This window comes from Dermochelys coriacea, chromosome 4, assembly GCF_009764565.3.
Source record: "Dermochelys coriacea isolate rDerCor1 chromosome 4, rDerCor1.pri.v4, whole genome shotgun sequence".
Taxonomy (NCBI): Eukaryota; Metazoa; Chordata; order Testudines; family Dermochelyidae; genus Dermochelys; species Dermochelys coriacea.
Window position 1 is genome coordinate 21334019 of NC_050071.1, and position 15674 is coordinate 21349692.

Below are 15674 nucleotides of genomic sequence, written 5' to 3' on the forward strand. Positions count from 1 at the left end.
GATTGTGTAATTTTGTACAATTATTTTCTGCTCGTATCTTATTACTGATATGTTTACCTTTATAAGCTGCTGTAAATAGTATTCAACACTGTTCCTTCCTTCCTTCCTTCTTTTTTTTTTATCATAAAGCTCAACTAATTTTAATCTTAAAAAAAAAAAAAAAGAAAGAAGACAGGGCAGAGTTTTGTCTCCTTATTTGTGGTTTGGCAATGTTCTCCAGTTGGATAAAACCAGAAAATAGGTTATAAGGAGGTGGAAGGAATGACTCCAAGTGTACTCCAGCCAAAGTTGCTCCCTTTCCTAGAATTTAACAGTGGCAAGTTGTACAATCACTTACACACACATTGCACAATAAAGGAACCAAACTGACTAAGTAACTGCAGGCCTTTTTGTTTCAGGACTGCTTCTAAAAAGTTGATGGGTGTCAAGTGAACATGTGGAGAGGCACAATCTTTCAGTATAAAAATCTAGATTTTCTCCTCTAATCTGCCGTTGTGGCAAGAGAAAGTAATTGAACTTGGTTACAGATAGTTCAAGTTAACAATACTATATTTCATTTACAATGTTGATCACATCCAGAATATTTATCACAGAAAAAAAACTGGAGGCAAAGCTTAATAAATGAGAAGATTTACAGATCGGCTTGCACTTTAGGAGCTGGAAGCCAACTCCCATTCAAGTCAATATAAAGACTCCCATTCAATGGTTTCAATAGGCACCGAGTCACAGATCTAGCAGATCAGGCCTGGGACTTGAAGTCAAGAGATATAGACTGTGTTCCTTGCTCTGTCATCGCCTTCATGTCTGACCTTGCATGTGTCATTTATGATCTGTACCTCAGTTTCCCCTACCTGTAAAATGAGTTTAATAATTCCAACCTCTACCCCCAGAGTTCAACGGTGAAGCTTATTTCACTAATGTTTATAAAGCTCTTTGAGTTCATTGGAGGGAAGGTGATACAGAAATCCAAAAGATCGATATGATTTCATCAGGCTTATGTTACAATATGACTTTCTGATCAGCTGCTCATTGCTCTGAAAAAGAAAAGCTAAAACAAACAACGTATCCACAGTTCCACCAAGAAGAAAACACACAAGAACAGGAACATTTTACTCCAGCTAAAATACAGTTGTACTCATAAAAACAGAGACGGTAAATGAAACAATCAGATTGGGAACGAAGGGAGTTCGGCATCACCAGCAGCCCAGTTGGAAATCATTAGCTACACTCCTCAGCCCATAAAAGGGTTTAAAAATATCTGACATGGTTTTCTTACTCCTTCCTCCAATTTGTTTATTTCCGGCAGATTGTAAAAAAAATAAAAGGCCACTGAGAATCTAAATCACATATATGGCTCTCTTATCAGCCAGCTCCTTGAACCTGAGATGTGGCAGGTACATTTTGTGAAAGCAGCCATATGTTTCAACTTCATGAAGTCTGTAATATGATACATACACTCAGCTAAAATAAATAAGAAATTCTGAGTCAATAGTACTGCTAATAAGATAACTTAATAAAATTATGTTACTGTTATTCAGAAGAATACTTAATGTACTAACTCAGCTGTTCTCAAACTGTGGGTCAGGACCCCAAAGTTGGAGAACCCCTGTATCAACTAAATGAAATGAAAAATGTAATTTACTGATACTGACTTTGAAAAACAGGAGTGCTGTAAGTGTTTTGGGAACAGTGAAGTACCACATGCACTCGACATTCCACCTCATGCGCCACAAGAAAGTGCGCCCTGGACACGTATACTGTTTCTCTCTCTTACAAAGACAGCATATCTATTCACATACCATTCTTAGATATACATCTATATATAGTATGAAATGTGTATGTGCAGTACACATGGTTACATGCATATATAATTATATAATATTCTGTGACATCTAGACAGACCTTCCCCTACATGAATATCTTGATTAGAGCTGGGCAAATTTTTCAGCTGAAACTTTCTTTGCCGAAAAAAGCAGATTTGGGTCAACCAAAACATTTTGCCAATGTGTGTCTATTTTGCCAAAATGCTTTGGCTGAAATGAAAACAAAACAAAAATTCAGAAGTATTGAAATGGTTCATTTTATCATTTACAAAATGAAATATTTTGATTTTTCGGGCTAGATTCAGATATAGATCGAAGACCAACTGTTGTGGACATGGCATAAACACATCACAGAAAGATGGTCTGGGTCCCCAAGACCTTACAATCTATTTTGTGCTTATGAGCCCCGGTCCATGATGCAGAGGTTCATCCACACAGATCTCATTGCAGGATTCAAGCCAGAGTTTGGTGGTTGCTGGGAAGAGATTTGTTTTCTGAAAAGGGAGAAGGGGACTGCAGCTCATTGTACAAGTGCTTCCATTTGCTAGTCTGTGGAGTAGCAGTTGGAGGTTGTCACTAGTCTGCCTAGCTAATGGGAGCAGTGCACCCAGGAATCTAAGGCTCTGTCTTCACTGCTGAAAAGAATATGTTTTACCACAGGATACCGTAACACACATCAGCTCTCCATTTGTAAAGTATTAATGGTGCCAAGGCACTGCAGTTTTATCATGAAGTAAACTAAGCAAGGTCAACACCCGGTCCCTTGTCTCCGCTATGAAGGTAAGGCACAGGATCGGTAAGGCACAGTGATCCCACTGTAATCCCCCCTCCCCCACCTTTTTTGCAGTGAAGACACAAGGTAGAAAGAAAGGAGATTTTACGTTAGGAAGTTTTAGGATGAAAGAATTGTGTGGTGGAGAGAATGATGTTGTAGGGTGCCCACAGGACTTTATATGCATCTGTCTAGAGGTTAAGGGAATTTAGGGGGTGTAGAAACCAAGGAGATACAATATTCATGTGTCTATTCTAAACTGTTACTTTAAAATAGGAAACCCAAATGATTCTACACCATGTGCACAGTTTCATCACCAATTAAGAATTTTTAAAAAAAGCTTCCTTTCTGAATCAACTGCATTATTATTCAAATACATTGCATTTCTGATTGCTCTCAAGTTAATCATTTCAACTAACAGAAACAAGGAGCATAGTCAAGACAGCCCTATGAATAAGAGCTACTTTCCCCAGAAGAGCACACATTTACAGTCAAGAGGCTGCTACAGAGAACACAGTAACAGCCACTGGTTCTGACAGCAGAGAGATAGCATCTTGGAATTGAAATCATCACAGTGAATACTTGATCCTGTAAGGCACAGACAGTATTTCTGTTTCTCTGCAGACATCAACATGAAGGCCCCTTGACTGCATCACTGCAAAACAGAGCTCCACTACATCTGCCTGCACAGAGCTGATTCTCCATGTTCCACAGTACGTTGAGTCCAGGAGCAGGGCAATATGGTTTGGACATCTAATTCAATTACTATTTATCATTGCAAGGAAAATACAGCAACTTCAGAGAAGCTGTTAAAATAACAACGCTAACTCCTTAGAACAATGCTGATAAAGCACGACCAATCTTTTACTGCATTCACTGGTCTTTAGTTTGCATGAAGGTGAATATTCACCATATTTTATTGAAGACGGAAGCAAACACACCATTTAGAAAATTAAAATACCAGCCAGCAAAAATATTAATGACATAATCAAGGGACTGATTACATTTCCCCCTTAATTAGTTATATATTTTCATTTTAAGAGCCCAGTTGCAGTTTACCCTACAGTGTTTTAGCACAGACACACATCAGCAGTCACTTCTAAGGAGCTGTGTGTCCAGATGCTATGAAAAGAGAACAGTCCAGTGAAAACCCCAGCTTTTCCTCTGTTTCTAAAGCAACTACTCAGAGGATCAGGGCATCTCTAGTTGTGTTCTGTCAGTCCAGCTGTTAATTCTTCATTACTGCAGACAGCTATACATTACAGGAAAGGGATGGGAAACTCCTATCAATCAATATGAGAGAAATTTACAAAGGCAAAAAGGGCTTTTAAGCACTCAAATCCCATTGAAAGTCATTTGGGCATCTAAATCTCTTTGCGCCCTTTCAAAATACCTTTCTGTGTCATCATGGTAGGCTTTCCGGAAAGGAATGGGGTCATTTTTGTACTAAGCACTGAAATCAGGGGTGCTGGAACAATTTTTATAGTGGGGGTGCTGGGACCCATTGAACCAAACTGTAAACCCTGGATATAATGGAAACCACTGCAAGCCAGGGGGTGCTGCAGCACTTCCCACACCCTGAGTTCCAGCACTTATGACTAAAAGAAAAGGAGTACTTGTGGCACCTTAGAGACTAAACAAATTTGTTAGTCTCTAAGGTGCCACAAGTTCTCCTTTTCTTTTTGCGAATACAGACTAACACGGCTGCTACTCTGAAACCAGCACTTATGACTGAAACCTTCACACAGAAAACAAAACAAAGATGTGGCTCATATGCTCCAAAGAATTGGTAAAGAGATGGTCAGACACATCCTGTAAACCTGCCTCAGGAACTCTAGAAATTCAGCTATTTTCTATAAAGAATATGCAACTATGTTTGAGGTGGAGGAGGTTAAGGAGGCAAGTCTAGTATTTTACATTGAGCTAATCAGGAATAAGATGAACTTTTAAACAACTACTCAAGTCTCACGCAGCAATGAAAAAAAATCATATCCTGTAAACTGCTAGAAAGAAGTCATCCATACATAATATACCGTGCTATTACAATGTACAAGTACTTCTGCCATTGCATCACTCCAACCCTGGTAAGGATTAATGTCTACACGAATCTAAATAATAGCTAGTAAAAAAAAAACAACAACAACAAAAAAAAAACAGCAGCAATATACCTTTGCAGAGGCATGATTTCACAAGCCATTCCTGAAATGGAAGTTTATATTGGTAACATACAACTGTTTCTTCCCCAACAGGTTTTTCTCCGCAGTGAAGATCTTCTCACACTAGTGCATTCCTATTTCCCAGCCACAAGAGAGAGGCGCAGGATTAATACTGCAATACGCGACACAGAGAAAACTCGCTGGAGAATACAGCAAGCTACTTCCACTATAGGAAGCTAGCGCTCGAGTAGCCTCTGCAAACTTCTGCAAGTCAAAGTCATGCTGTCCGCGCTGCGGCTTCGCGCTGCTGCAGTGCTCCTCGACCTTTTGTGCCAGAGAAGCAGCTGAAGCGGCCAGCCAATCAGAAACAGCAGCCGCAACAGCGCTGCCTGCCTCCCTCCCTCCTCCTCTTCCGTGGCCTTGCCAGCCTGGTAACTTGAAACTTGCCCCAACAACGATTCCGCGGCTGAGGCTGACAAGCGGAGGACACGCAACCAATGGCTGCTGCCGAGACAAGCACACGCAGCCTCTGGAGGAGACAAAAGGTTCCAGCCAGAAACTGCATTGGCACGAGGAAGTAATTGCTAGTCCAGCAGGAAGATTTAGAAACAACAACACAGGTGGCGGCGGCGGCGGCAATAGGTTTGTTTTTTAAATTGACGCGAGGACGTGAAAAGGCACAAGGGGTGCCTCTAGGGGGAAACGTTCTCCGTGATCCCTGCGTGATGCCATGCCTGCCTGCGTTTCCTGTCGGTATCTGCTTTCACCCTGCTGCAGGCATGTCTGCTGCAGATTGCAGCCCTCACTCCAGACCCATGGCACCGCGTCAGGCACGTAGCTCTCGCTTCTTGCGGGGAGGACAGGAACAGAACATCTTTTGATGCAACTGTGTCCTGCTCTTAATAAACAAGGAGGTGCCACATACACACAATCAATGAATGTCAAACCCAAGCACGCTGGAAAAACAACTGGTTTCTAATGACGAAGGGATTGGATGGGTCCTGAGTCACAGTGGAAAAAGAAAAAAATGTGTAGCTTTGGGGGGTTAAAAAGCCATAAAGTCACAGACGTAATCCAAGGGAGATCAGAATCCAGTTGTCCTGAAAATGCAAGTCACAGCTGTTGAGCCATTAAGTGGAAGAGATCTTTTTCTTTCCAGTGAATTTTGTGCAAGTCAAAAGTGCCACGCTGAAAGCCCTGGTGACTGAAATCTATTTGTCCTCAGGTTTCAGAGTAGCAGCCGTGTTAGTCTGTATTCGCAAAAAGAAAAGGAGTACCCGTGGCACCTTAGAGACTAACAAATTTATTAGAGCATAAGCTTTCGTGAGCTACAGCTCACTTCATCGGATGCATTTTCTTTCCTTTTCTATTTGTCCTCAGAACAGGAAACACACGGGAATCAGCAGCACTTCAGTTATTATTTAACTATATACAGCACCTAACACAGAGAGCCCTAATTTCAGTTAGTGTCTCTCGGTGCTACCACAATGCAAATAATTAATAATAATGTTAACATAGTGCATAGAGGCCAACCAGGTTAGGCCCTCTTAATCTACAGTAGAAAGGATGCTATACCAGCAAACCCTCCTAGTCTACATGCAGCTTATACTTGCAAAAGGGTGCTTTTGCTGGTATAGTTTATAATGGTTTCCCGAAAGAAATAAGTTACAGTGGCAGAAGTACTTTTATACTTGTATAATTTCATCTACACTAAAGCTTTTGCCAGTATAGAAATGTCATTTAAAAAAAAAATCACTCCTGGATCGACACTACTGTACTGGGATAAATTGCTAGCACAGACCCCAACCTTAGAGGCTACTGGAAATGCTACATACCTAAGCAAGATGCCAAACTTATATACTTTGCATTTACAGCACAGATACAATTTCATGAAACAGAGAGCAAAGCCTCTTGCCTAATTCACCATAACTCAACTAGAAGTTTATTTGTGTTTCAAAAATGTCATTGAGTTTTAAATGAGTGACTAAGAAACACTGGTTTCAGAGTAGCAGCTGTGTTAGTCTGTATTCGCAAAAAGAAAAGAAGTACTTGTGGCACCTTAGAAACGAACAAATTTATTTGAGCATAAGCTTTCGTGAGCTACAGCTCACTTCATCGATGTGCATCCAAAAGCTCACAAAAGCTTATGCTCAAATAAATTTGTTAGTCTCTAAGGTGCCGCAAGTACTCCTTTTCTTTTTAAGAAACACTGAAAATTTTAAGATCAAGTGTAGTCTGTTCTTAAATGCATCCGATGAAGTGAACTGTAGCTCATGAAAGCTTATGCTCAAATAAATTTGTTAGTCTCTAAGGTGCCACAAGTACTCCTTTTCTTTTTACTGAAAATACAATGACTTATTCCAGCCATGCGCATAGCTCCATGGTGGAGCTGTGTGTCCTAGTGAATTGGACTAATGGTATAAGACTGAGGGCTTGGCTACAGTTGCGAGTTACAGTACAGTAAAGGAGCCCCGGGCACACTAGCTCACTCCCCATCCACACTGGCAAAGCACGTAGAGTGCTCTGTCTCCGTGGCTACAGCACTGCTGGTACTGCACCTTAGCGAGTGGAATAACGTTTGCTGCGTCACCGCTGGAGCGCCGTGGTGCCACTGTGGACGCCCTGATCTGTTAGTGCGCTCTAATCAGCTTCCAGAAGTGTCCCACAATGCCTGTGCTAGCCACTCTGGTTGTCACTTTGAACTCTACTGCCCTGCCCTCAGGTGACCAACTGTCAGACTCACCCTTTAAATTCTCTGGGAATTTTGAAAATCCCCTTCCTGTTTGCTCAGCCAGGCGCGGAGTGCTCTCAGCGAATCTTTCCAGGTGACCATGCCTCCACGTGCCAGGCGATCCCCAGAATGGAGAAATGGCGAGGTGCTGGACCTCATCAGTGTTTGGGGGAGGAAGCTGTCCAGTCCCAGCTGTGCTCCAGCTGTAGGAATTACGATACCTTCGGGCAGATATCAAGGGATATGATGGAAAGGGATGCACTGCAATGCGGGATTAAAGTGAAGGAACTGCAGAATGCCTACAGCAAAGCCTGCGAGGCAAAAAACGCTCTGGTGCTGCCCCTGCGACCTGCCGTTTCTACAAAGAGCTTGATGCGATACTTGGGGCCGACCCCACCTCCACGCCGAGGACCACCATGGACACTTCAGAGGCCAGTTCAACAAGGCAAGAGGAGGAGGAGGAGCAGCAAAGCGGGAGCGAGGTTGTTCCGGCGGAGGAAGACACCCTGGAATCCCTAGATTCCCTAGAGCTGTTCTGAAGCCAGGAGGAAGGCAGCCAGTCGCGCGGCCGGTGCTTGGGGAAGGACAAACACTAGAGGAGGTTCCTGGTAAGTGGCTTTTATTTTGGGAAGGAAGTTATTTGGTGCGGGCTCTTGGAGTGAGGAGGGTTAGGGCTGCATGCATGCCTAGATGCAGAATAGGGCATTGACGTGCTCTCTCAATCGCGGTAATCGGCCTCAGTGAGCTCTTCAAAGGTCACAGCAAGAACCTGGGCAATGCGCTTGCATAGGTTTCTCGGGAGAGCCACTGTGGTCCTTTTCCCAGTCAGTCTAACATGTCTGTGCCACTGTGCCGTGAGGGCGGGGGGACCATTGCTACACACAGGCAAGCTGCATATGGGCCACGGCAGAAGCCGCATTGCAGTAGAAGACCCTCCCTTGCTTCCCAGGTCCCCCTCAGCAGCAAGTTATCTTCCAGGACAAACTCCAGTGGAAAATGTGGGACAGTGTTCAGTATACGGGCCCCCTGCCGCTGTTGGCTCTCCCCAAGGCACAGAAACCCAGAGGATAGTACAGCCGTGAAACCATCAGTCACGCTTGACTCTGTGCTTACTCACCATTTTGGGGCTCCCGTGGTTTATGTGCGCTCGCTTTGGGACAGGCAAATTTGGGACAGGCAAATGTGTAGACTGTGCTTGCTCTTGAGTATGGGGGAATCATTGCTCTGTCTGGCATGAACAATGCTGCCTCTGTTAAGTGTTGCATTTTGTCTTTACAGATGCAACCTTGAGATCTCAGCCGTCTGTGTTATCAACGGCCAAGAGGCTGCAAAGAATTAGGAAGAGGCCACGTAGAAGCAAAGAGGACATGCTGCATGAAGTCATGCAGCATTCAACTAATGAAAACATAAAAGTGCAGAAGTGGAGGGAGAGTGAAAGGAGGGTCCACCAGCAGAATGCGGATCGCCGGCACCAAAGCACAGAGCAGCTGATAAGCATCATTGAGCGCCAAGCGGACTTGATCCAGGCGCTCGTAGCCATGCAGGTGGAGAACAACTGAGCCTCCCCTCTCCCCCCCCGCAGCCCTTGTCCCAAAACTCTTTCACTTGTGGCACCATGTCACCTCCAAACCACTTTCCCCAGCATCCGGGTTCTTACCGCCACCTGCTGCCTCCAACACCTGTAGCTTCACCACCCAGCCCTGAAAACTACGACCCTTACCCACTGCATTCAACCCCCATCACCATGCAGTATAGCCATCCTGAACTGCAGCACACATTGCACAGCACTCCAGACAGGACATACACAAATCTGTGATTGTACCGTTCCCCACCCCACCTCACCCCCCTTGCCCTTTGTGTTTCCCAAGCAGTTGTGTTGTTTTTCTTTTCAATAAATTGATTTTTTGGCTTTGAAAACATTCTTTATTATTGCATAACGTAAAAGAAACCTTAGCCCAGAAAAGCAACAGGCACTGCAAGTCAGTGTATCATACGTAGAAAACACAGTTTCCTACCGCACTTCACTCCTGTGCAGGGCACCATACCAGACATTACTGTTGGCTTTCAGCCTCAAATTTCTCCCTCAAGACATCCCTAATCCTTGCAGCCCCGCACTGGGCCCCTCAAATAGCCCTGCTCTCTGGCTGTTCAAATTTAGCCTCCAGGTGTTGAACCTCCGAGTTCCATGCCTGAGTGAATCTTTCACCCTTCCCTTCACAAATATTATGGAGGGTACAGCACGCAGATATAACCACAGGGATGCTGTTATCGGCCAGATCCAGCTTCCCATACAAAGAGCGCCAGCGACCCTTTAAACAAGCAAACTCGTGTCATATGCGTTATTCGAGTCGATATCATCGTTGGAGTCCTCACTGTCACTTTGGATCTTAAGGAATAACTTGACTGCCAAACGTGATGTGCTGGAGAGACTCATCAGCATATTCCTCAGCAGTTCAGGCTCCATTCCCGCAGACCAAAAGGGAAAACAGAGCACGCAGAACAAAAACTGTTGAAAGATGGTGCCACGGAACAGCCAAAGGGAATGCTGGGATGCGAACCAATGCATCACGGGGCATTGGGACAGGACCCAGAATGCCCCGCACTCCCCGCCCCCTTCCCACAAGCCACAGCGCCAGAATGGGAAAAGGTGCTCTGTGGGATAGCTGCCCACAATGCACCGCTCCCAATGCCACTGCAAGTGCCACAAACGTGGCCACACCAGTGTGCTTGTAGCTGTCAGTGTGGACAGACTGCAGCACTTTCCCTACTTGCTGTACGAAGGCAGGTTTAACTCACAGCACTCTACATCTGCAAGTGTCGCCGTGCCCTGAGATTTCAACCAAACTGTCTCCCTTAGACACCGACTAGCTGCAAAGGGATTCTCAAGGAATCACTGCTATCCTCAGCAATGTGTACCAATGTTTCTAAAGGCATTTAGAATGCACCAGCCTGAAGTGATCTCTTTAAACCTTAATAATAATAATCAATCATCATCATCATCATTTATTATTTGTATTGTGGTAGTGCCTGTCATGGCCCCACCATTCTAGGCACTGTACAAACACAACAAAAACATGGTCCCTGCCCCAAAGAGCATAAGCTTCAATGCCAGAAATCAGTCTCTTAATAAAAATGGGCCAAATTGAAACCTAGTATACACAAGCACAACTCTAGTAACTTCAACAGAGTTGCATCAGGTTTGAATCTGGCCCAGTGGCTTTTTCTTCAATGTTCAAAAATTATATAGAAAAAGCATCAAAATAACTGAATCTTTGCAATAAAATTGAGCAGATAAATATTCTAATTACTTGTACATTTTTTCTAATATTTTACTGTATATACAGTGACTGCCGTTGATATCAAAAAGATCCTAAAGTGCTTTAGTAATTAGACACATCTCTGAAATGCAGCCATCTCTGATGCTGAGGGTAAAAGGCACACATCACACTACAAAAAAGTGCAAGGAGGTGAAATTCTCACCAAGTACACAGTATACACTCCATACTCTTATGAAAAATACCATGAGATCTTTTACACACACACACACACACACACAACCTTCATTTAAGGAATAGCTCTCTAGCCTGACTCGTGTTCTACTTTACTACTTCTACCCTGGTTTTAAAATCCATGTATCAGGATAGACATATTGAATACCAGGGAATGAACAGAACAGGGTGATCATCAAGTGGTCCATCCCCTGTCATCTCGTCCGAGGATCTGGCAGTCAGAGGCCTAGGGACAACCCAGAGCATGGTGTTGCAGATTTGATTTCTCCTCTCTAACCACACAGAGGATCTGAGTCATAGGCGCCAACTCTGTGGGAGCTCCCCCCGCTTCCCTCAGTGCCTTCTGCCCGCCGGTGGCCCTGCTGATCAATTCCTCCCCTGTCCCTCCCAGTGACTCCTGCATGCTATGGAACAGCTGTTCCGTGGTATGCAGGAGGTGCTGGGAGAGAGGAGAAGGAGCGGGGACAGGTCACGCTTGGGGGAGGAAAGAGGCGGGGTGAGGTTGCGGCCTTGGGGGAAGAGGCGGGTGGGGATAGGGCTTGAGGAAGTGGTGGAGTGGGGGCGGGAAGAGGCAGGGTGGGTGGGTGGGGGAGTCTTGGAAGAAGGGGTGGGGTGGAGTGGAGTGGGCCGAGGGGGTAGGGCGGAAATTGAGTAGCCCCCAGGTAGAGAGGAAGTCAGCGCCTATGATCTCAGTAAATCTGTTTTAACAAGGAGATTATATTATTAATAATACTTTATATGGATTTTGTTTTATGTAGATCTTAGGCTCTTCAAGCCAGCGACTGACTCTTACTCTGGGTATATACAAGGCCCAGCGCAATGGAGCCTCAGTCTCAGCTGGCGCCCCTAGCCACTAGCATAATGCAAATAAATAATAAATAGTTTACATGGTATTCAACAATACAAAGCCAGGCTCTATACAGTGGAGGAGAACAGACAGGAACTGTACATTTCAAATGGTATAAGGAAAGTGCACTGGAGCAATAGCACAGGTTAGTTTTACTGATGTTCCCAATATGCCCCTTCTGACTAGGTTTGCCAGCTTTCCAATTTCTTAAGACTGGACACTACACCCTCCCACCCCATTGCTTGATCCCCCCCCGCCCTACTCCCTGCTGGTTCCAGTCTCCCCCCACTCTCTCAGGACTTTCCTGTGGCCTGCAGAGCCAGGCTTGGAGCTGACCCAGAGCCTGCTTGCCTGCCTAATCAGGAGTTGCAGGTAGGAGGTGGCCCTGGCTGAAAAGGGGCTGGCGTGGGTTGACTACTCGGTGCCCGCCCCGCGGTGCTCTGGCCCCTGCCCTGGCCTCTCCCAATCCCCAGGCCAGGCTGGCAGGGGGCAGGCTGGTGGTGGCATTTGCAGGCAGCAATCCTCCTGTTTCGGTACCCTTGCAAGTGGTAACTGGACTTTTGGTGTCCGGTCAGTACTTTTGACCGGACACCTTACAGGTCCCCCTTCAACCGGACTTTCTGGTCGAAAACTGGGCACCTGACAATCCTACTTCTGCCCTCAAAATCTGCTGCCTCCACATACTCTGTAGCTGCTGCCAATGGCAATCTAAAACCCTGACCCCTCGATCTTCATGTTCCAAGATGAGGAAAGCTGGAGGGAAGCGGGGGGGAGAGATAGACTGGGACCACCAATGGCGGGATGCGTGGAGTCACTAACCAGTTGTTCTGGGACACTGGGGTCTTGGAAAACAAATTCTCTGATACCTGGAACATGATCCTGCATTCAAGGGACACTGAGGCAGGCATGCAGAGAGTTTCTGGCATCCCCGCGTTACCCACTAGCCAAGAATTCCCAGAAAATGAGCAATGACTTTGCTGCCACATCTAAAATAAATAAAAAACCCACTGTACAGCAAAAGTTACCCCTTGGAAATGAACGATTTTGCTTGTTGGATAGGGAAGCTTTCTGCCATCTTCCTCGCTTTAAAGGAAGGGATTCAAAGAAAGGATAAATAGTGCTCTGGATAATGCCCTCGGTCATTCCCATTTAGGAGCTAAAATTCTAGTGATCTATGGGCTGGTTCTAACACAGTGGTTCCAACCCCATCTTGTAACCCTGATTTAATATCAACATTGACAACATCGGCCTAAAGAGACATTAAGGCCCAGAGGAGCCAGACACAGACTCAGGGGAAGCTGTGGCCAGAGTCTGTTAACTACATGTTTAAAGCTTCCATGTGGATGTAGATCATATGGATTAGTTATGAGCAGTCAGATCCTTTGAGAACCAAAAGACCCCCAGGGATTAGCAGAGGTTTGCCAGACATCAGACAAGGATGCTTAAAATCTGCACCTCCTGGTCCCTCACAGCAGGAGAAGGAAAAGTTTGCATTGAAAAAACAAAACAGAACAAAAACAATGGACAGTCCTGCAGACACCCAGGAGCAGGGGGTGTGTCATGGAAACACATAAAAGAGGCTAATAAACTGAGAAGTGGCTCTGCTTTAGTGTGTTAAGCTGTTTGTTTTATGCTTGCTACTATTGACAGGCTCACTGAAAGGTCATTAGCAATGCTTCTGTAGATTGTTTCAGACGTAGTGCTCTGTGGCATAACAATCACACCTATGCACATTATAAAGTGATTCTGTTTTTAAAACAAGAGCAGCAGTGCTTATATAGGCTTCTCTGCCCTTTCAGATCCTGGGTATCATTATTGACCTTTCTCTCATGTAAGTGACTATTTGCAACACATAAATCTCCATGGTTTCCTGTTAAATTAAATGTGTTTTTATTTATCTAAAACCAAGCACAACATAAGAGGAAGATTTACATAATCTTATATATAAAATTGCTCTTTATCTTAAAAAAACTTGCATAGTATAGTTTCCTGACTTGATATTAAATGCACCTGATATTTATCAGGCAGTCCTTTATTTTTCATATAAAACAGCAATTACTGCCATATGATGTTTCTATAAATCCAGGTACAGTAGAACCTCAGAGTTATAAACGCCAGAGTTACAAACTGACCCGTCAATGACGCATCTCATTTGGAACTGGAGGTACACAAGCAAGCAGCAGCAGAGACAAACAAACAAAAGCAAATACAGGACTATACTGCATTAAATGTAAACTACTAAATACATAAAGGGAAAGCAGCATTTTTCTTCAGCATAGTAAAGTTTCAAAGCTTTCAAAGTTTCAAAGTCAATGTTCAGCTGTAAACTTTTGAAAGAACACCCATAACATTTTGTTCAGAGTCACAAACAACCTCTGTTCCTGAGGTGTTCAGAACTCTGACGTTCTACTGTATTGCCAACAGGATGCTAAATCAGCTTAAAAAAAAAATTAGCTCCCACATTTAACTCAAAGTCTATTGATTTCAGAGAATTTTCAGATGAAAGGGAAGGTGATAATTACCAAAAGATTAACTTGGAAATTTGCATCAGAAGAGAAGGACCATTCCTGGCATTAGTCTAAAATAAGTTGTAGGGCTCAGGCCAGTATGCTTAATGCTCCCTACAAAGCCACCTCTTTCAAACTCAGCTTCACCCTTTGTACCTTTTTCCCATGGTGTTTCCCTTCAAGGGGCCTTCACCACTTCCTGCACCCCTTCCCTCAGCTGAATCTTTAACATTTCTAAAATGCCAAGTCTGCAGCAAGGTATCATGGCTCCTGTTTCCCCACATGTTCGCTGGCATGAAACTTTAATGCCCATTAAGTGCAGAGAGATCAAAGATGGAAAAATCTGTTGGCCTTTTGCTAGAAGCCCTGTTTTCCCAAGGCTTTAATTATTTCTGGAGTAAAGGCAACTTTAAGAATCAAATGGTGTAGACATTGGAAAATGTGAAAAGGAGTCAAAAAAGTACTCTGTGGGACTGAGGTCAGTCATGTCTATGGTTAGGACTATCTGCTATTCAAACTGGGGTAAGTCACACCAGTGCAAACCTGCATTTACACTGGTGCAGTGCGTCACTGGGGATTTTATCCCATTACTACATTTGTGTAGCTACATCAGTGCAAAATTCCCTTATCCTTTATCTCTCAATACGAGACATTTCTCACTATACACTATGCAGCCCAGGAACACTTTATGTCACAACCCAAAAACCTTTGCTTGTTGATATTGTGTGTATATATATATATCCCTCCTTTAACAGTAATTACCTGTAATAGTAATAGCAGATTGGACAATGCATATTTAATTTGAAGTCATTTCACTATCTTAAATGTAGCAGAGATTTTTTTCTGTCCCCCAATCATACTTTTAAATTATGCTCCCGCACAATTGAGGCTAGTTATCTATCACATGTAAAACTTGGGCATCACACAAGTTTTGTTACTGTTGATTGTTGTCTGTACTTGTTAAATCTGTTTCCAAGACTAAACGAAATAAAGTCTCTTATGCATGTTTTATCTCTCTATCAAATTTCTATTGTTTAGGCTGGCAAAAACTAATTTGCCTGCAGTGGGAGTACATTTCAGCAACTGTGTGCTTATCATGGGATAAATGGCATCACCACCTCAAGAGAACATTAGCTCAAGGTTTATCCCTACCATATATCAGAAAGGGCTCAGAGTGGAATCAACTATCATTCTTACATGAGAGGCAAAATGGCCTAGTGGACAGAGCTTTGGCATGGGAGAACTTGGGTTCTATTTCCAGCTAGCTATTTCCGCTAGGCTAGTAGATCAACTTGGGCAAGTCATGTCACCTCTCCAAAGCTCAGTTTC

The 15674-nt window shown here is 44.0% G+C and overlaps 1 protein-coding gene and 1 long non-coding RNA gene across 14 annotated transcripts in view; one reads left to right on the top strand and one right to left on the bottom strand.

Annotated features, from left to right (window-relative positions):
- The window catches only part of FAM13A (family with sequence similarity 13 member A), a 230767-nt gene that overhangs the window by 87328 nt on the left and 127765 nt on the right, over positions 1–15674 (bottom strand). For 3 of the 13 annotated variants that reach the window (XM_043514131.1, XM_043514133.1, XM_038398560.2), the window contains exon 1: positions 4764–5158. The exons of 6 other annotated variants lie outside the window; for them this stretch is intronic. In XM_043514131.1, the coding sequence (XP_043370066.1) occupies positions 4764–4792 (29 nt within the window). In that variant the 5' untranslated portion in view covers positions 4793–5158. Of the gene's footprint in view, positions 1–4763; positions 5354–15674 lie in introns of those variants that run through there. 4 more of the 13 variants (XM_043514128.1, XM_038398559.2, XM_043514129.1 and 1 more) reach the window with 4 other exon arrangements.
- On the top strand, positions 5253–9395 carry LOC119854353. The gene is made up of 3 exons (XR_005292425.2): positions 5253–5393; positions 7543–8090; positions 8761–9395. It is a non-coding gene; the product is annotated as an uncharacterized LOC119854353 (long non-coding RNA).